At 38.3% G+C, this 21,878-nt stretch overlaps 1 protein-coding gene across 20 annotated transcripts in view; it reads right to left on the bottom strand.

Moving 5' to 3' along the window:
- Positions 1 to 21,878, bottom strand: part of ENOX1 (ecto-NOX disulfide-thiol exchanger 1) — a 609,204-nt gene that overhangs the window by 226,097 nt on the left and 361,229 nt on the right. For all 20 annotated transcript variants that reach the window (XM_045202239.3, XM_053916761.1, XM_053916762.1 and 17 more), the window contains 2 exons: positions 3,664 to 3,807; positions 2,711 to 2,848 (listed from right to left, as the gene is read on the bottom strand). In XM_045202239.3, the coding sequence (XP_045058174.1) occupies positions 2,711 to 2,848; positions 3,664 to 3,676 (151 nt within the window). In that variant the 5' untranslated portion in view covers positions 3,677 to 3,807. The remainder of the gene's footprint in view (positions 1 to 2,710; positions 2,849 to 3,663; positions 3,808 to 21,878) is intronic.

The raw sequence follows: 21,878 nt of genomic DNA, 5'->3' as shown, positions 1-21,878 counted from the left end.
TGGAAAATCTTTTGATAAAATCAGAGAATATGAAAAATGTACACCCTGATTTGCTAATAATTTTAATAAACAAAAAAGGTAGTAAGGGAAGGGATTTAGTGTCACTTTAACTAATATGGGAAGAGTAGTTAGTCATTTAGAAATATGAGAAACTTTGGGAGAAAGCCAAGTGCTCGTAAAATCCAGCTTCTCTGTAATCCTGTCAGAGAAGTTTTAGAAGAGATTTCTCAGAAGGAAGGTTGCACTGAATAATCTTTAAATCCCTTCTGATACATTAAAGACTGCCTCTAACCTTCTACAGCCACACTGCAGAATTCCAGAGGTGGCCAGCATGAACAATGCACGAGAAGTAACATTCTGTGACTTTCCAACTATGCTGTAAAGAAACAAATAGCTGTATTTTATGTGTTTATGTATTTAAATGTCACAATAGTCCCAAGAAAGAGATACAATCATAATTTTACAGAAAAGGTGAAATGCTTTTATACGCTTAAAGAGATTAAGTCCTCCAAAGTAACTTGGTTAGTAAGAGGGAAAAAATGGAAACAGCCTAAATATAAAACTAGAACAATTAAATAAACTAGGAAAGATTATTCAATGCAGTTTTGTGACTTTTAAACATAAAACTCTAAAATGAAAAAATAATTTAAAATAAGGTATTAAAATGCATGTAGAAAATCTTACATCTAATATGATTAAAATATTTGCATGGAAAAAAGAATATAAGAAAATAAATGAACACTAATGAAATGAAACAGGATCTCCCCTGAGACAGTGCACACCCTGCCACTGGCAGCGCTGAAAACAAAGCAACGCTGTAGTTCAATTGGCAGGGTTGGGAAATACAGAAGGGACCCCAGGAAGACCCTGAAGGTTTCAAACGCAGTTTTAGCAGTTTGGCTAATACAAGCGAGAGGGAACATAATTCAGGGAAGATGTGGTAAATCTTCTATAACAAGTAGGGTTGTAATGCTTTACATGGTAAGTTGCTGAGAAAATCATAAATCGGTCATGGTTAAAATGTCAGAAGACTCGAAATAATAAAAAAAACAATGAATTATTGAGGTGTGGCTTACTCTGGAAGTCACACGTTTTCTGAGAAAAGTGGGAGGTGGAGACAAAAGTCTCTGCTATAATTTAAGCTATATGAATCTTTCAATTATGCGGGTAGAAAAATGTAGAAAAATGTGGGTAGACAAATACAAATCTTTATTCTCAAGTTATTAGAAGTACGTATCTGTCTAGATTAGCTTTAGGAAAAAGGGACCTGGGTGAACTCATGTTCAAACCATAGAAAATGTCATTCATGTGCATACACATACATCCCGCAGCAGATTCATGCTTCAACTGCATGAATCTCGTAACATTGTGGAGAATTTTGTAAATATCCGAAGTATCACGTTTTATAATTCAATCTTTGACTTTCCTTTTTCTGTCTCCCACTTTCCCTGTCTCCCATCTTCTCTCATGTTCTTTCTTGTCATATTTAAAAAGTGTGCATATATGTATATGTGTGTATATATGCATATATGTATAAAAGTGCGCACACATGTGTATATGTCTATGTATGTGCACATGTGTGTGCATGTATGTACACACATGCATACAAATTATATCTAATTTACTACAGCTGGTTTTTAACTTTTACATCTATGGCCATTATTGACACACACACAAAAACAAACCCTAAACTAAATGCTTGGTTATCTCAGCACAAAGTACACAGGACTGAGGGTATGGAACTTAGTTATAACTGACTGTCACCTCTGCACTGCACAGTGTGAAAGGGCCTGTTTTGTGTACTGCTGGAGTCCCTGCACCAGGATAGTGTCTCCATAAATATGTGATAAATGAATGAATGAATGAATGAAGAAGTGAATAGTGCAAATCTGATGTATCTTTCCAGACAGATCTAGTCTTATCTTCCTAATAACATTTTTCTCAGAGCTTCAGTAATTGATCTTTCCAGAAATGACTATATTACTATCCTGAACTACTACTTAACACCTGATTCTACACATTATTTTTATGCCGTTTTTTTTGTTGCTGTGTTTTTCAATTTAGAGAGACATGCTCCTCAAGGACACTAATTTATGTATATGCATTTATTCCCCAAAGCTCTTGTTAGAGGGCACATGGAAAATCTCAATAAATGTGTATTAAATTCAATGATGACCTTCTACTTTGCAACATTTCTAAACAGTTTACCTATTGAATGCACAGTGTTATAATTCCAAAGTGTGGTGAAAAGAAAATGTGGAATTTCATGTCAGTTGAGATGGATTTCTAGCTCTGCCACCTCAGTGCTGGAAAAGTAACCTGAACTCTGGTCCTCTGCTTCCTTGTTTTAAGATGAGAACACTAACAAGAGCAACAACAAGTATCCATCTGTGTCAAAGGGAAGACTGTGGAATCAAATGGCATAAGGTATGTGAAAGAGTTTTACACATTGAAAAGAAAATATTAGCCCTCTATTTACCAATTTAAAACAGGAAATCGATGATAAATACTGCATATGGCTTTTTTTTTTCCTGAGAAGAGCTATTAGGCAGAAGAGCAAGGTTATGAGTAAAAGGATCTCAAGCACAACCTGCCAAACATGCCCCAATCATAAATCACAGATCATGCTCAACACCTGCGTGTGGAGCGATTACTGGGCACCTGTCACCTACACCCTTTGGCACTGCTGCCTCAAACCCAGAAGGCTTACCAGACACAAGCTGCTGTCCAGGCAACCCCACAGGAACCATGCCCAAATTATTCATGGCGGTGGCCCAGGCTGTGGGATCTGTCACGGACATGCTGAGCTGGGTTGTATCTATCGCTATACTCCCCAAACCATCGGCGGCTGCAGGGAAAAACAAACAATGACTTAGAGTCAAAAACCAGGAGTGTGTGTTTTAAAGGGAATCACATTTCTAGAGATGTGAGGTTTCATTTAGCATATTCCCAAGCCATGAAAAAATAAAGCAAATACTATACAGCAATGTTTTCTTCAGACATAAAGGGTTTCCGAAAACACTCTGGGAGGAAACTTAATGACATAGTTTATATTATACACAGAATGCCATTAAGGAAGTATGTCTTGAAAAAATTGAAGAATCATTTCCTTCTAGTGAAACAACAGTAGTTAAGTTCCAAGGTTGAGAGGTAAAGCCGCTGAATATTCTCTTGGTAAAACAAGTCAATTGGCTTGGTAGATGGAGAATAAATACATTCATCTGATTCTGAGTACAACACTGGAGCAGGCATACCTTTAACTAATAGAATCTCTAGAATAGTTGTCAAGTCATGAAAATGGTCCTGAGTGAATTTATTGTGTCACCCTGGAACAGACTTCCTCCTTTACAACCTTTTATAGCACCACATAAGGAAATGCAGGAGTCTGCCTGAAATGACTTTTCCAAAATATTTCTTATAAGCATACACTTTCATCAAAACAAAATAAACGATATTAAAAACAAATAGCACAGAGCTAAAAAAACACATACACACTGCAAAACATGTCAAATTTGACTTAATGTTCTTTGATATTCACTTGTTCCACAACCTGATTTCTTTAAGGATCCCAGGCTCTGGGTTCAATGCATGTTTTCATGGCTGGGCAAGCATTTCCACTAAGAATTCAAAATGCCTTGTCTTGGGCTGGCCAATGACATTTACCTGCAGCCATCATCTGAGGAAGCTGCTGGGGACACTGGGTGATGCTTTCAAGGCCACCGACATCTACTATTGAATTATGAGCATCCTGGGGGGCAGAAGCACTTTGAAGGCTGAGTTCAGGGTCCCCACGGAGATCATCAGATTCTGCAAAAGGGGAAAGGATTGTGGTGAAAAACTGTAATAGTATATTGAGGAAACCTTCAAGAGAAAACTGTTGTTCATTAAAAAACAAACAACAAAGAACAACTTCCAAAAACAGACACAGCTATATTCTGGCTGGGTTTCAGAGCCCTCTGAGATGGGTGGATCAACGCCCAACCCACCTAGGGCCAGGGCTGGCTGAATAAACAGCAGACTGTGGAAGCAGTGAGCGCCTTGCCTCCTACTGAAGAGACCTCACAAATTGGGCTTATCAGTCCCAGTACAGCCTCTTACATACTATACACATCAATGGAGAGGGCAGACTCAGGGCTAAGTATGATTTTTTTTAAGTTAAAAAAATTAATTGATGTTGTTATTTTGGAAGACGGTCATCTATGAAATGTATTTAGAGAGGAAAGAGAAGTAGGAAAAAGGGGAAAAAAGCAAGAATTTTTTCACCATGAGACCGGTAAAGGACTGCACCCACATCACAATGGTCATGAAAGGCAAAAAGCAAGGGTGGATGGGATGCTACCCATCAAAGATCTGAAGGGTGTTTGGGCAGCAAAGGAAAAACATTTGCTTTTTCAGTTCTATGGAAAGATAAATTTAACTAGCTACAATTCCCTAGAATTGCACAGTATATATATGTTTGTGTGTGTATGCATTTATAATTAGACTTTTCAAAGCACATTTCTAACAAAACCAAATAACAATCATTAATAAAACATTAATAAAGTTGCAAAGGGCCCCTCTATAGCACAGTATTTATAAAATCCTATGCCTTCTCACCATCCTTAAATATGCAGAAGCATAACATTCATACATAGGTATTTTAAGTGCACTTTAGCCATTTCAAAATGTCTGATAAAACATACTGCAATTAGATGGGTGATGTGAGACATTTGACTAGAATAGTTGATCTATTCTAAGTAGGTTTGATCTAACAATTGAATTTAAATAAGTTTTTATTTAGTTATAAATCTGGAATTTAAAAAAAACATGTTTCTGTTAATGGATCTTTTAGAGTAAGATATTATGGTCTGTTTGTCAGTGTATCTACTGTGAACTTTGGCCCTTTTATGGTACTCCTTTTTATTTCTTTGATTCTTAAGTGCAAGAACCAGTAACCCTTTGAATGCTGTACTGTTGAAGAACAACTTATTGCCAGTTGAGTATAAGTTAATTCAAATGGAAGCTCAGGTCTCAATATCTCAAGGATGGGTAGATAATAAGCAAATTGTTCCCACGCTCCCCACAAATCCCTAGCCCTCAACTAGTGGGGACTGTGAGAGAATGGAAAAAGTTTTTCCAATTGTCTGTCAGAAAGATGAAACATCTTCATCACGTAGTAGTGGGTAATTCCAACTTTGGGAGCAAACTGTATTCGAGACAAATGTTTTATACCTTGCAATTAAATTCCACTATGAGGATGAATTCAGAACTTGCTTATATACGTATATAAATTACCTCAGAGAATGGATGCCATCAGATAAAGAGATGCTCACCATATAAAAGAAACTCAGGAACATAAGTATGTAGTTAACCAAAATGTCTGCCCTTTAGCTATCCACACACCAGCAGTACTTCTGTAATGATGCTTCAGTGCATTTTTTTTTCTCTCTAACTCCAACCATTTCAGAACAGCAAAGCAAAGTCAGGCTAGAGTGTGTCCATTCTTTTGCTCAATGACCCTGTAGCAGAGTCCTTTCGGATCATCCCAAAGTAACTATTTGTCTTACTTATTTCCCCAAATGAAGTTAGTTAATTGGCTTCCTTGTAGCTCAGGTTCTCACCAAATGGGCAATAATCATAACTTCTTTCTGTCCAATGAGTCTGCAGTTCTGGAATACTCTATCAGAGAACATCCCTTTACTTTGTAGGCTTGATGAGTTGTGCCCAACCAGCCTTGTTTCACTGTGCCTTTTTGCTAGAGTGTTTTAGGGACAGTGTTAGCTTTCCTTGGCTCTGTAGCTGTCTATTCCAATGGGAGTTTTTAACCTTGGTGATTATGGTCTTACAAAAGGGTAGTAAGTGTCCTAGAGGCCCATAGCTTCTACTCATTTTAATATTTGTTCATGCCCATCTTAATAAACTGCTATTGTTTCATCAAAAAAAGAAAAGCATTGCTTCATTGGCAAGATGTAGTTTGTAAATCTGAATTTATCCCCAAGTAGACATTGTGACTTTCGATTTATTATACTTGTTCATCTCCCAATCCAATGGTTTCAATGGTAACTCTAAGGTAAGTTCTAACACATCTTAGGCATTTCCAATAGTCTCAAGGATGCTAAGCAATTCCTTTAAACAATTAAAATTGAGTTGATCACTTGGCTTGGAAGAAAGGTGATATTTTTAATTAATTTATATCTAGTAATTCATGAATAGTCACAAGAGCTATTTTTGTTCTCTACTAACATCTATTGTTCCCATTGAATATCTGTCTCTTCAAGTGATCCAAGGTCATAATGCCTAACTTATCATTCGAATCGATTACTTTACCTTAGGTTTCTTATTTCTAAACCATAAAAAGATTGATGTTTTTAGAGAATCTTAATGAGTTTATTTGAGCCAAACCAATAACATATGCCAGGGAGCAAGATTTCAAATGCTGGAGAGAATAACAGTTTTGTGGCTGATTTTATGCATTTGAAATTAAGGACGATTGGAGAAAGCAAGGCAGGATTTGGATTATGGGACAATTAACAAGGTTATGTTCTCTCTCAGGAGTCATTACCTGCTTTGGGGTGTATTAGTTAATGGTATTTCAAAGGTGTGTTAATCTAGATGCAGAAAAACAATGGACAGTGTTTAAACCCTTTCACTAAAGAAGTTATAGGCCTGGGACATTAACTGCTCACCATGACCTGCCTAGTTAGGAATTAATGATCTGATCATCCTGTGAGGTTCCTTTCCATAAAACCCCATTTTTTAAAAATATACAGTTCCCCCTTTTGTTCATACATCAATCCAAAGGACACATTGATGATCAACGTTTTGGTCAGATACTGTGGTCTTACAGCGCTAAGGCTCATTCCTAGGAAGTCCCAGTATTGACATTTTCTTCTTGACCATGGGGGATGGGGCGATACTGTAACTATGGAACCTGAGTTGAGGCTGACTTTTCCCCAAAAGGAAGGGCAGGTAACTGGGAGGCAGTCAGGTCTTCTGGCCTTAATTACCAATAAAACACTCTGGATCATTTCTATCCAGTCACCTGTCAGGATCCGAGTTCTGCTGTGTTTGCCAACTAGTATAACACACAGATTTATATTCTTAATGATATTTATGTACACACAGAGATGCATCAGTTAAAAATTATAGTTGATAAAGCACTTGGAATATAGTAGGTGATAATTATTATTGTTTTATTTGGACGTGTAGTGTTCCCATTAAGGTACCCTGGGATCTTTGTTTTCTGCTGGATAATTATGTAATTAATTCTAAAACAGTGAGTAACACTTGATATTTCTAAAAGTAAGTGTTGTCCTAGTTTTCTGTGCCACACCTAAATTGTAGCAAAATATATCTTCATTTTCCACAACTACTTTGTAAAATCATATAATGTAATATAAAAGATGTATGAATTTTTCTATCTAGCTTTCAAGAAATTCATGATCAATTGTGAGACTGGCTTATAATGAGGTAAGACCTTTACAAAGAGTTAGATATACAAAAGCCAAAGATAACACTACGGCTTTTTCCAGGGTTCAACTGAAATTTAACCTGTTCTTTGTTAAGGTATATCCAAATACAAAACCTCATACCCAATTTATAACTCTTCAAAAAGATATAGTTATGCTCAGAGTTTCGTGGAGCTATATCAAATAGCTCCAAGGCAAATAGTTTTTGAAACTCATGAAGCCAATAAAAATACTGTTTGGCTTAAAAACTGGCACAAGCTTCTCCCACTCTTAATAACACAACTCTAACTCCATTCAACGTTTACAGGTCCCAAGGAGGCACGCGCACACACACACACAAAATAATGAAACCCATCTGTAACTGTCCACAAAACATAGATCCTATTGAAAGGGGGTTAAGATGAGATTAAATATTGAAAATTCTTTTTTTAATTAAATTTTTTCAATTAGAGTTTACATTCAATATTATTTTGTATTAGTTTCAGGTGTACTATATCATGCACTAGAGAATCATATCAAATTTTTTAAAAGAGTAATTTTGTTTGATGTAAGTCCTTAATTCATTCCTACTTCAGTAGAAAAATAGTTATAGTGAAAAAAATCAGATTTATTTATGCCTTATTAAAAGTTGATTCCAAAAGAAACTTATTTCATATAACATCTGAAACTTTATTTTATAAAACTTATTTATTAGCATTATCATAGTATATATGTATAATAAAAAATATATTCCCATTCAAAATTCTAGTTTCTTCTTCTATCACTAAGAAAATATCTCACTGTGCTCTTCATGTAATCAGTAAGATACTCTCTTGAGCTTATGAAAATGTTCCATAGTTTAAAACAATATAGAATATTATTAAATAGATGTTACATATGTAGTAACTCCATAATTTTTAAGTAACTGCCTATGATTATTAATGGAGACAATTTTACTTCCTGTAAATGACAAGCTATATAATTCATACCAATTGTCCCACTTGGAAACAACAAGAAAAGTTTCACGTCTTTTGTCAGTTTTATAAAATTCTCACTAATTTCAAATACTAAAGGATCCCAAAGGATATGCTCTAATTACTGTAGGGAATTACTAAGCAGGCTTGTAAGGAGAATAGGTCCTGTTAATAGACCTTTTGTTTTACTGTCCTAGGAAATGAGTAAAATCTGCAAGTTCTCAGGCGGAGTGGAATTGCTCTGCAAAATGTGGTAAAAGAGAGCACTAGGGATAAATGCTTTGATGGAAAAGAAAGAAAGGATCTTTGGTGGCTACCCGTGGAAGAGAGGACTTCAAAGAACATAAATGACTACAGCCGATTTTTAGGTCCTTTGCTGGAAAGATACTATGTAAATCTTTCCCCTGCTCCCTCCACAAAATGTCTGTGAGATCTACATTGGTCCTTAATTCTTAGATAGGAAAAATTGTTTGTCAATCCTCACCGGAGGACATTTCTTCATTACTTTTTGAGAGAGACAGAGACAGAGAGAGAAAGAGACATTGGCTGCCTTCTCATACATGTCCTGACCAAGAACTGAACCTGTGACCCTTGGGTCTACATGATGACAAGCCAACCAACAGAGCCACACTAGCCAGGGCAGGAGAAATTTTTGTGTAGTGGGAGTATTTTAGAGGGGAGAGCCTGAAGAGGATAACGAAGGGGCAGGTGATAATGAAGCTTACCTAAGGTACTATACCATAAAGCATGATAAAGTTTTCAAGTCTGTTGAATACAATCACGTGCCTCATTAACATTGTTTTGGTCAGTGATGGAGCACTTATATGACAGTGGTGTACCATCTAGCCCAGGTGTGTAGTAGGCTATCTCATCTACGTTTGTGTAAGTGCACTGTATGATATTCCCACAATGGCAAAATTGCCTAATGGTGCATTTCTCAGGACATAGCCCATAATTAAGCAGCATATAACTCTATATTGGATGTTGGTTATTGATGATACAAATTTCCTGATCATGGAAATAAAAGAATTAAGGTTTTGAAGAAGAGATTTAGAATAGATTAGATTTTATGAGGATTTAAATTTTATAGGTAATTTCTGACGACAGAATTATAAAGTAGGACTATTAGTCACTTAAAGATAAAAAAAATCCTTCTCATTGTTGGAGAGAAAAGTTACCTTTTGGAAACAGTATAAGTGGAGGGTGGAACCAGGCAAAGATCAGCTCAGTCAGGGCTGAACCAGACAGCACTTTATCTCAGAGCCATGAAGTCAAAAGGTCTTCTTTAATATCTGGCCTGTTACTCACACATTCATAAAATCACTGAACTCCTTTTGACAATGTCATGAATTAACATATGTCACAGCACAGTACACCTGAGGACAGATGCCATTTCTGTTCTACGTAGTTTTTAGTTTGTCCTTTAAGGCAAGAAGACAGAAGATATATGCACTCCCTCCTCTGTGCTCTCATGGCTCTCTGTACCTTTCTCTCTATGAGCACTTGTACCTTCATATTCATATTAGTTGTTTGTGTCTACGACCCTAATAAATAACAAGCTTAGAATGATTTAGGAAAATAGTCACCTTTGCAAACCCAGCTGCTAGCAAGCACAGTCTCTGGAATATCCTCTCTCTTTCTCTCTCTCTTTCTATAAATTCATAAAATATATATAAAATGGCATATAAATTACATATATATGCATACATATACATGGTTTTCAAATGAATTCAAGCATAGAAAGACAGAAGAAAAGTAAAAAAGGAAAATAAAAGGGAAAGAGAAACTAATAAAGGAACAAAAGGTCCAATCCCAAAGGTTGGAGATTTGAAAGCTAAAGAACAGAAAAGGAAAAAATGCTTTTAGAAACTACAACACAGATGAATTTAAAGTGTCAAAGAAAGAAAATTTTAAAAAACATTGTATCTTCCCAGATAAACTTTTGGTTCACTTAAGAGGTCATTCTGCAAGATCTAAGACCCCACGCCTTCCTAGCAGCCAATGTGGGGTCATAAGTAGGTTACAGTGATGCTCTCCTTTTAGGAGATTTCCTGCTGCTGCTCTTTGAGTGAACTGAAATCTATAAATAATGACATCTCCAGACCCATTAAGTAATGCATTAGAGTAATAAAGGCATAAATGCACAGTGCTAAAGAAGTGAAATCATTGGAAGAAATGGAAAGTTTCAACTGGCATGCACTACAGAGGATCAAAAGCAGATCTGGCCATTTCTCAAACACAAAATGGCATCAAGGGTCTGTGATTACATCCTCCATTTTTCCCCTTGTCTAGAAGCCAATTTTAAACTACAAATCACTGTTCTTCCATCTTAGGAGAAAAATGGTAACTGAATGAATGATAAGATTTTACCCATGTCTTCAAAGAACTCAACATTGAGAAAGACAATGAGAGAGAACAGAAGCTCTCCCTCGGAAATCAAGCAATGGAACAAAATAACCAAATTTTCCAGGGAGACAACTCAACCAGAATAGTAGATAAAGCCAATTATGTTTTGATACAAAGAGAAATACTATTAGCCATTACATATATAAATGCAGAGAAATGACAGAGGTAAATTATTTTGTTTTCAGGAATGCTGTGCTTTTAAAAAATTACTCTTTATATTTCTAAACTGAATGTAATAATAAAAGAGAAAGCTTGAGACCTTAAGGATAACGTACTTTTTTTCCATTCAAAACAGAAAAGAAGATAAGACTGGATGCTACTATGGTAATGTATAATTTCAAAGTCTTTGTATAGACAGCATTTAAAATATAGGACCTTCCACATTTAGATTATTTAAGATTTTCTGAGAAGAACTATATCATACTTTAAGATTGTTTATGAAATATGTGATGAGTCACCTCATTCCTCTCTTTAATGGATATCTACCAAGCACATATAAAATATGTGATCATATGCTGTTTCCTACCTTACAACATATACCTATTATAGGAAAAAAGTTATCATTGCCGACTCTGCTGTGAATTATTAAAGAAAGAAATCTAATCTATAAAAATAAACCTGGATTCTTTAAAGCCAGAAGAGTCTCATTTTAAGCAGAGCTTTTTCTTAGTCCCTGAGGATTCAGAACAAACACCCAGGTTCCTAAAACATCAAGGTTCGAACCTGGGAGTTCATCAATTTCAACTTCTCAGAGATACAGAAATTCCCAAAATGTGTCTGACAGGCAACTCTTTCAAAATAGCCTTACAGTTCACAAATTCTCCCTTCACCTGAGACTTACCTAAAAAGTAAGAGCTATGAGCCCTGCCCTTGAATCCTATTGTACTTCTGTGGTGATGTGCGGCCTTGGGAATGTGACTCGTCTATCCCCTGAATAGGGATATTAAGGTCTAACGGTCAACTGAGTAAGTCACAGACAAGTAAATAAAGACCCATTGGAGAGTTTTTGCTGCCGAGAAAGATCAGCAGAGAGACCAGAGGAAAGAGTCCTCTTGAGAAAGAGGGCAATGCCGTCAAAAAGACTTTGTGTGGATTTTAGGCTTCAAAGACACAGCCTTTAAGAGATGGGAATTCTGTAAACCACGGACACCACCACAAATCAAGAACAATTTTTTTATGCATGCATAGTGTAAGAAGGCATATATCACATACTGGTCTTTGTGGCCACACTTATACACAGAAAACGATTTCTGTAAACATTATCTTCTTGAGCACTTCCAGTCAAGTTGGAGGTGTAGGTATACACACTTCAACTCTTTGTGCAACCACAGATAGAATTACAAGATTTCAAAACCAATAACACTCAGAACCATCAGATAATTGAGCTGTATGGGAGTCCAACAACCAAAGATTTAAAGACACATTCATCCAGATGGGTAGGAGGGGCAGAGCCACGGAAACAGGCAGATAGGCAGTGTGGTGCAAAAAAGGCAGCAGCGGCAGCAAAATGGATGTGAGGGATACTGTGAAAGCAAGCAATTTCATCCTAGGCCAATGCACAGCCCAGGGTTCCAGCACTGGGAAGAGAGATCCTGTTAGCTCTGGCTGTAAAAACCAGCAGAGGTTTCGGTGGCAGAAGAAACTGCAATATTTTCACCACTTAAATGACCAGCATGGTCTTAGAACATATGCAAACCCGCCCACTCCAGGATTCACCACTGGGGCAGCAGCTTGAAGAGTGCCAGTCACTCAGAGAAAAGTGGGTAAAGTGACTGGAAATAGGGTCCCAGCACTGGGTGAACCACCAGAAGCTAGGTAGCAGCACTGTACCCTCTTGGAGTCCCCCTCCCCAACACAGCCACAAAGCGGTGAAGAGGGTTGCCCCACCCTAGCAATTACCTAAAGCTCTGCCCCCCACAATTCACAGGTGCCTTTTCTGCATATGCGATTCTATTAAGGCAGGGAGTAAAAGAAGCTTTATGGAATACACAGAAACAAACACAAGGAGGATGCTAAGTTGAGGAGACAAAGAAAAATTGCCCAAATGAAAGAACAGAACCAAACCCCAGAAAAATAACTAAGTGAAACAGAGAAAGCCCACATATCAGATGCAGACTTCAAAACACTGGTTATCAGGATACTCAGAGAACTCCCTGAGTACAGAAAAAGTTGAAGAAATGAAGGCCACAGAAAGTGAAATAAAGAATAATTCACAGAAACCAACAGAGAAGGGAAGAAAGCTGGGACTCAAACTAAAGATTTGGAACATAAGAGATAAACATTCAACCAGAACAAAAAGAAGATACAAGAATTCAAAAAAAGGAGGAGAGGCTTAGGAACATTGGGGACATCTCCAAATGTGCCAACATCTGAATTATAGGGGTGCCAGAAGGAGAAGAGGAACAGCAAGAAATTGAAAACTTATTTGAAAGAATAATGAAAGAAAACTTCCCTAATTTGGCAAGGGAAATAGACATACAAGTCCAGGAAGCACAGAGAGTCTCAACCAAGTTGGACCCAAAGAGGAACACACCAAGACATGTCATAATTAAAATGACAAAGGTTAAAAATAAAGAGAGAATCTTAAAAGCAGCAAGAGAAAAGGAGAGAGTTCCCTACAAAGGAGTAGCCATAAGACTATCAGCTGATTTCTCAAAAGAAACCTTCCAGGAAAGAACGGACTAGCAGGAAGTATTCAAAGTCATGGAAAGGAAGGACCTACAATCTAGATTACTCTGTCTAGCAAAGCTATCATCTAGAATGGAAGGACAGATAAAGTGCTTCCCAGACAAGGTAAAGCTAAAGGAGTTCATCACCCCCAAGCCATTATTACATGAAATGTTAAAGGGACTTATTTAAGAAAAAGAAGAATATCAAAACCATGAACATTTAAAAGGCAACAAATTCACAACTATCAACAACTGAATCTAGAAACAAAAACAAAACTAAGTAAACAACCAGAAAATGAACAGAATCATAGATATGGAGATCATTTGGAGGATTATCAGCTGGGAAGGGGAAGAGGAAGAATGGGGAAATGGGGCAGGAATTAAGAAACATAATTAGTAGGAACAAAATAGATAGGGGGAAATTAAGAATAGCATAGGAAATGGAGAAGCCAAAGAACTTACATGCATGACACATGAATATGAACTAAGGGAGGGGATTGCTGGAAGGAAGGGGGATACCAGGAGGAGGGAGACAAAAGGGGAAAAACTGGGACAACTCTAATAGCATAATCAATAAAATATACTTAAAAATTTTATTATCTTCTTATATAAGGAAAACCATACAATACATAATTCTCTAATTTTTGCTGTTTTGTACTTTTTAAAAATTATGTACTCATTTTACACCTTGACCCAACCATGGAAAACACATTAAGCTACAAAGTGGAACATTTTAATTGTCGTGGGTGAGTAACTGACCCTTAAATGGCTGCAAACTGTGGTAAATGAATTATCTGTTTTCCACAAAGCCCTGATTAGAGCTCTTTAATCTGTGGAAATCTACCTATAAAACCCAGTCCGACCATGTCCAGCCTGAGCCAGTTGCTCATCCTGTTTAACATTTCTCCTAATAGGGTCACAAAAAACAGGTTAGTTACTCTTTAAACTAATGTGCTCTTAATGATGCCATTGTGACATGATGCATAAAGAATTAGCTCTGTGGTCAAGATCGCCCTAGGATTTACAGACCTAGCAGGACACCCCACCTCCAGTGAGTTGCCCTGGGCTAGAGACCTTGTTTTCTCTTTCTCTAAATGGCCACACACACAGCCTTGTTTACGCTCTGTAACCAGTGGGCAGGACAGTGGGGGCCTTGGACTCCCTGGGATGGCCCTTTTTACTCCATGGAACTCACAGATGGTGTGGTTACCTCATGCAGGTGGGCTACTCAGGGGAGAGGTTCTGTGGCATGAGTGCCTGATGCAAATGCATGTGCAGTATGCTATCCAATTGGAAAGGTCTTGGCTGGTAGGAAGCATTCTGAGGAAATGGGTCACATTTCTGATGCCATTGGCTGTGTTCAGCAAGATTAAATGGGGGTGCTCAGATAAGAGGAAGGCCTCTGGGGCCCAAAGTTTGCTGAGCCTGGAGGTAAAAGAGGGGTACAGCAAGGTGGTTCTAGTCTCCAAGGACATTTGTGATTCAGAAGTTAATAGGAAGATTGCTCTGGCTCTTTTTTGGCGAAGGTCTTTATGTTTTAGCTGCTTTTGGAGGTCAGGGATTATCATCAGAAGTAAGGCTTGCCTGAACACAGTGATTCCAGTGAGGCTTTGGTAACACAGAAAACCTCCATGGAGGTTCCTGCTCCACAAAGGGGGGGAAATAAAAGCTGATGGGAAGGTTCCAGCTCTGAAAAAAGGTTGAAGGTCACTGTAAACATTGCAGCTATAGCTGTAACTCCTTCTCTACTCTTTTCTGTCTTGGTTACAGATTTCCATAAAAAGGTGAAAATGTGCTGCTCTCTACCTTATCTTCTCCCATGTTAACTCATTCTCCCCATTGGTAGGAGATAATATTTGCCTCTTAAGAATGTCATATAGAGATCCTTTCCTACAAGGGAATGGTATTTGGAGGACTAAGCTCCTCAGATTGAATCTTTCTCTACTCCAGTCTTCCAGCTCAAGGACCCATCTGCACCTGGGAAAGTGGCCTATTTTTCTAACTGTGTTTGGATCACCAATTAGTCCCAGAAAGCTCAAGGTCTACAATAATGTTGGAGAACTGAAAATATTGTGTCAACTTGCAATGAAACATGAGTTACCAAAAATACTTATTTAATGAAATACCTATAAAGTTTGCATTATAACTTCTCTGATTATCAAAGTTAATATTCATGTAGATATCATTATCATTGAAAATCATTTGTGAGTGGGGCTTTCTCATTTTGTAAAAAAATTCCTGAGCAATTTTGGAGAAATCAAAGTTGGTTTTAAATGAAGGGAGTAACTTGTAGCCAAATAATTTCAAAAGCAAAATTATAAAAATCTTGTCCAAATGTCCTCTAAACAAAATTAACCAAATGTCAGATGTAACTGTATTCCATGTTCCATGCGGTGTGGGGCAAGGCCTCTAAAAGAAAAGCTGCTGCTGCCTAGAGCCCACTAAGGTTTCAAATGGCTGTTCTGAGGCACTGGCTGTGTCCCTCCTGCCAACTACTTGTCAGGGAAACAAATCTCTATATCTCCCTAAAATTTGCCACACTCAGTTCAGTATCAAATGCCATCACCAGCTTTTATTCACAGATTACTTACAGATCATCAGGGGAAGGTGGCAGAGCAAGCAAAAACTGTCCCTAAAGAACATAGATATGAAAGAAAAACATCTGACCCATGGCTCTGAATGCAAATTCATGTTACCTTAGTGTAATCACACTTATTTATGGTTTTGTTATTTATAAAAATTATGCCAAATGTGTTTTGAGGGAGTTACAGCATAGTGCTATTGCTACTATGGTTTATTATTTTCACAGCTAGATGGCTTAAACTCACATAAGCAAATATTTTAAAAGAATTCACACTAGCAAATTCCAGCCAATACAGAGGTGTAGGTAGATGTACTGTGCCTCCTCTCACAACCAAAAAAAGGACAACAAATTTAAAGACAAAAAATAACCAGAACTGACTGAAAATTAAACTGTATGGAAGTCTGACAACCAAGAAGTTAAAGAAGACACATTCATCCAGACTGGTAGGAGGGGCAGACACTGGCACCCGGGGTGAAGAAGGCTGGAGGCAAGGCAGTGGCTGGCAGAGTGAGCAGCCACACATTTGTGTGCAAATAAATCAGGAGGAACAACTGGGGAGTGAGACAGACTGTGCAACCCAGGTTTCCACTGTGGGGAAATATAGCCTCAAAACCTATGACTGAAAAAATCTGTGGGGGTTGAGGCAGAGGGAGAAACTCCCAGCCTTACAGGAGAGTTCATTGGAGAGATCTACAAGGTCCTAAAACCTAAAAAACCCACCAAACTGGAAATCAGCACCTGAAGGACCCAATTTGCTTGTGGGTAGCTGAAGAAGTGACATAAAGCTAGCTGAGAGCTGAACAAGCTGCACTGTTCCCTCTCTGCCCACACCCCCACTTACAGTGTCACAACACAGTGATGTGGGTTGCCCCACCCTGGCGAATACCTAAGGCTCTGCCCCTTACATCAGATGCACAGTTCAAAACACTGTAATCAGGATGCTCACAGAATTGGTTGAATATGGTCACAAAATAGAGGAAAAAATGAAGGCTATGCAAAGTGAAATAAAGGAAAATGTACAGGAAAACAACAGTGAAGGGAAGGAAACCGGGACTCAGATCACCAGTTTGGACCAGAAGGAAGAAATAAACATTCAACCAGAACAAAATGAAGAAACAAGAATTCAAAAACATGAGGAGAGGCTTAGGAACCTCCAGGACATTTTTAATGTTCCAACATCCAAATCACAGGAGTGCCAGAAGGAGAAGAGGAAGAACAAAAAATTGAAAATTTATTTGAAAACATAATGAAAGAGAACTTTTCCAATGTGGCAAAGGAAATAGACTTCCAGGAAGTCCAGGAAGCTCAGAGAGTCCCAAAGAAGTTGGACCCAAGGAAGCACACACCAAAGCACATCATAATTACATTACCCAAGATTAAAGAGGAGTGAATCTTAAAAGCAGCAAGAGAAAAAGAGACAGTTACCTACAAAGTGGTTCCCATAAGACTGTCAGTTGATTTCTCAAAAGAAACCTTACAGGTAAGAAGGGGCTGGAAAGCAGTATTCAAAGTAATGAAAGGCAAGGACCTATATCCAAGATCACTCTATCCAGCAAAGCTATCATTTAGAATGGAAGGGCAGATAAAGTGCTTCTCAGATAAGGTCAAGTTCAAGGAGTTCATCATCACCAAGCCCTTATTATATGAAATGTTAAAAGGGCTTATCTAAGAAAAAGAAGATCATAAATACGAACAGTAAAATGACAACAAACTCACAACTATCAACAACCAAATCTGAGAAAAAACAAAACCAAAAATGAACTAAGCAAACTAGAACCAGAAGAGAGTCTCAGAAATGGAGATCACATGGAGGGTTATCATCAGAGAAGGGGAGAGGGGGAATGGGAGAAAAGGTACAGGAAATAAGTAGAATAAATGATGGGTAGAAAATAGACAGGGGGAGGTTAAGAATAGTACAGGAAATGTAGAAGCCAAAGAACTTACACATATGATCTATGGACATGAACTAAGGGGGGTGCAGAATGTGGGTGGGAGGGGGTGTAAAGGGTGGGCAGGAATAAAAAAAAGAATTCACACTAACATTACAACATTTCTTCCTTTCGAGTCTTAATGAAAAAGATCTTCTGTTCTTTAAGTCCTGTGATATTCTCACTCTCATGCAATTCTAAAATTTATGGTTTATAATGAGATAATGTTTATTATAAGATAATAACTAAGAACACAACCAGTAATTGGTGGTTACACAGTGCGGTATATGAAGTGATGGTATTTGAGAAGTGCAGTCAACTCCCGATATTCACCAGGCCTTGAACACTGATGCAATTAGGATAATGGTCTTATTACTTGCATGCTGAAATAGACATGTGTTCATGTCCTTACCCAGCATATCAACCTGACACAAACTCTACAACACAAATTATTTTATTAACAAGCTAAAAACAGTGAGACACATAATCTAAAGCTAAATGCACCATCATTTCTAGAATTCCCACAGGGTAATCTCCGAACACCAAACTCTTACTTTAACCATCCTCATTCAGACATTCCCCAAACTCTTGCTACCATTCCTAACTACCAGCCAGTTCAACTGTCCTTTTCTCCAGTACTGAAAATTGCATGAAAATGCAGTGACACATTTCTTTTCCACTGGAGAATAAACTTCAATACATATTAGGTAGATGGGAACTAATAGTCTAAGGACATTTTAATTTTAAAAGGTATTATTACCAACACTAATACTTGTAATGAGTTAAAAAAGCTAAAGTTTTAGAGTAAAAGGAAAAATATCATTCTGTCGTCCCTTCTCCTCAGAGGCAGCCACTGGGAAAATAACTTACTATATAACAGTCCCACATATGTGGTTATGTGAAAACCCACAACAACCTATGAAACAGATGTTATTAGCAACTTTTTAAAAAAGATTTTATTTATTTTTACAGAGAAGGGAAGGGTAGGAGAAAGAGAGGAGAGAAACATCAATGTGTGGTTGCCTCTCATGTACCCCCACTAGGGACCTGGCCCACAACTCAGGCATGTGCTCTGACTGGGAATCGAACCAGCTACCCTTTTGTTGACAGGCCCATGCTCAATCCACTGAGCTACACCAGCCAGGGCTATTAGCAACTTTTTACAAAAGAAGAAAACTAATATTCAGATTTGGGCCATTTACCCAAGGTCACAAAGCTAATGAATGGCATAGCCCAAGGTTCTGTTTGGGCCTGGACCTCTCTGTTCTAGATTTGCAGAACTGAGGTTCTCTCCAACAAAGAGCCAGAGTAGGAACTCCCTCTTGGTTTGATGGGTGAGAGAGAAAGAGAAAGAGAGAGAGTCTGGGTTAAAAGAATTAGCTTCTTCTTCTGGGGATGCATTCACTCAAGAGATCTATCTGGATTTAATGCTTACTGAATGCAGATCACTGTGCTTGGGATCGGCTATCTAATGGTAAGACACAGACCCCGTCTTCAAGGAGTTTACAAATTAAAAAGCGTGAGCAGATTTGGGCATGCTATAGCCCCCAATACTACACATTCTTAGGAGCCTGCTTAATATAAGAAAACAACAGCTACATTCTGAATATACCTACTTATTAATGTATTGCTAGGCTTGTAGGAAGGAAGGACTCACTAAGATTACTCCCTCCCAATAACAAGCAGAGTGAGCAGTAAGAAAACATGAAGCCAGAGTTGCTTGGAGGGAAAATGCCAGCATCAGCATTGTGCTGGGAGACAGTCTGTGGTAGCAAGGCAGAGCACGGTCTGGGGATCCCACAGTGACCAGGACTCAGAAGCTTTGTTGTGTCTTTGCATGACCCTCATCAGGGCCCAGCCAGCCATCTAAACCCTTCTACTTCAGATATAAAGTAGGCAAGGAAAAGAATCTGAGCAAATCAGCAGAAATCACTGCTGGAAAACATTTCAAGATCCATGCTTTATTAAGAAGCCCATTTTTTCCTAAGGTCACAATATTAATTGTGCATTAGAGAAAAGAAGAGTCCTGGAGAACAAAGGTATGAGATGTCCGCCTATGGTTGATCTGTATGTAGCCTGAGTTTCAATGGGTTAGATTTTATTGGAAAGCCTCACAGACACCTTAGCCCAAACTGGGCTTAATTTTGTCCAAATACATATATTGAGAGTAAATCTGTGTTTTGAGCTGAGAGGTTGGTATAAGTATTATCACCTTCAAGAACTCCCTGGAACTATTCTCCCTGTGTAGAGAGCTCCTTCACCAACACCCACCGCCCTTCTACGCCCTAACAAAACATAATAGTAGGAGGAGATAGAAGGGCGAGGTGGAAAGGCTGGTCAGGGCCATATGAATGGGATGCCTGGGAGGTAAAGTCGGGTTACTAACTCCTCTTTCCACCCTCTTTGTGCCAGAAGCCCTTCTCATCCTACCCTCACTTCTCCCCGACATGGTGTCTCTAACACAAGCTATCTAATTACGGTGGCAGCTAGCTACAAGGCAGGCCTAGAATTCTGCAGCCGCCATGAACAAGAGCTACAGAAAGTAGAAAGTGAAGGTACTGTGGAACTTGGTAGAGCCACAAGCTATGTAAACCAGAAATCCCAACTTCTAATTTCTTTTCCAAGGGAGCACCAACATACTGGAGACATGGGAAGCACAAGGGTCTATGTTACTGCATGATGTACAACTGAATCAAAGTCTCACTGTGAACTTATCAGGTTCATTACCATGTTGACACTTACATTTTCATTCCCAGTGAAGATACACTTTAGCCCTGAGAGCTGATCTGAGGACATCCCTTTTTCTGCCTCTCCTATTAAAATGTGCACAGCAGTGTGGCAGCACAATTTGCATACCATAGGAGAGCTCTTGTCACAAGCTCTCTGTGGGCCAGTTTCCTGAGCTTTTCCACGTTGTGCCTTCAATCCTCGTCTCACAAGTTATCTGAGGGGCTAAACGCATAACGCCTTTTGGAAGAACTGAAAGAAATGAAACATAGCTGGCAACACTGCGGGACATTTTGATAGTTAAAGTCCAGATCCCTTCAGATAGATTCTCATAAAGGAGTTCTTTTGATTTTAAAATAGCAGCAAAAGTCCACCAAGGACAATTTTGTGAGCACATTTTCACACCACCTATTCCCTCCCAAAAGTACATATTCTGATCTTTTTTTTTAATCTCTATCAGTATTTTGGTTTAATTCATTGTTGGTACAAATAACACCAGAATAATAAATTAGGTGGTACGAGCCAGTGTGTGGCAGGGGTTTCTCTGTAGCGTGTTCTGGTCTGTAAACTCCTGTGGTCCAGTAGACTAAACAGATGGAAAAGCCAGTAATCTTGCTGTCTTACTCCAGCAAAGAAGCTTCAGAACAAAGGTAGGGGCTTTTGGAAATGCTGTCTGCCCTTCGATCACACACTTGGGAACCAAGGAGATGAGCAGAGCATTTTAGGAAGGACAGCAAATTAAAGAGAACATGTGAATTAGTACTGAAAATGTGATTCAGAATAAAATAGAGGTTACAGCTGCACCATTCCAATCAGAGTTGTATTAAGCTCAAATTGTTTCTGAATTTGCAAGTGCTTTGCTAAATTAAATTGCAAAAAATTAGTCTATATGAGCAGAAAAAGTGATTTCTGAAATATATTAAGTATGATGGTTATATATTTATATATGAAATCCAGAAAAGTACATTTTCTCCATGATATGTGATCACAGTCTTGTTATATGTATAAGCAATAGGGGCTCAACATGGAGACTAACTAAAGCATTTAGCTCCAAAGCATGGCTTGTCTTTTCCACTGCAGCAAGCAACATGCACGGTATTAATAAGTGGTACATGACTCATGCCTCACTAATGTGAGGGGAGAGGTGTTAGGGTTAGAACAAA

This window comes from Desmodus rotundus, chromosome 13 (assembly GCF_022682495.2).
Source record: "Desmodus rotundus isolate HL8 chromosome 13, HLdesRot8A.1, whole genome shotgun sequence".
In the NCBI taxonomy this organism is placed as follows: domain Eukaryota; kingdom Metazoa; phylum Chordata; class Mammalia; order Chiroptera; family Phyllostomidae; genus Desmodus; species Desmodus rotundus.
The sequence above is the reverse complement of the archived record's forward strand: the minus strand, read 5'-3'. Positions and strand labels throughout refer to the sequence as shown.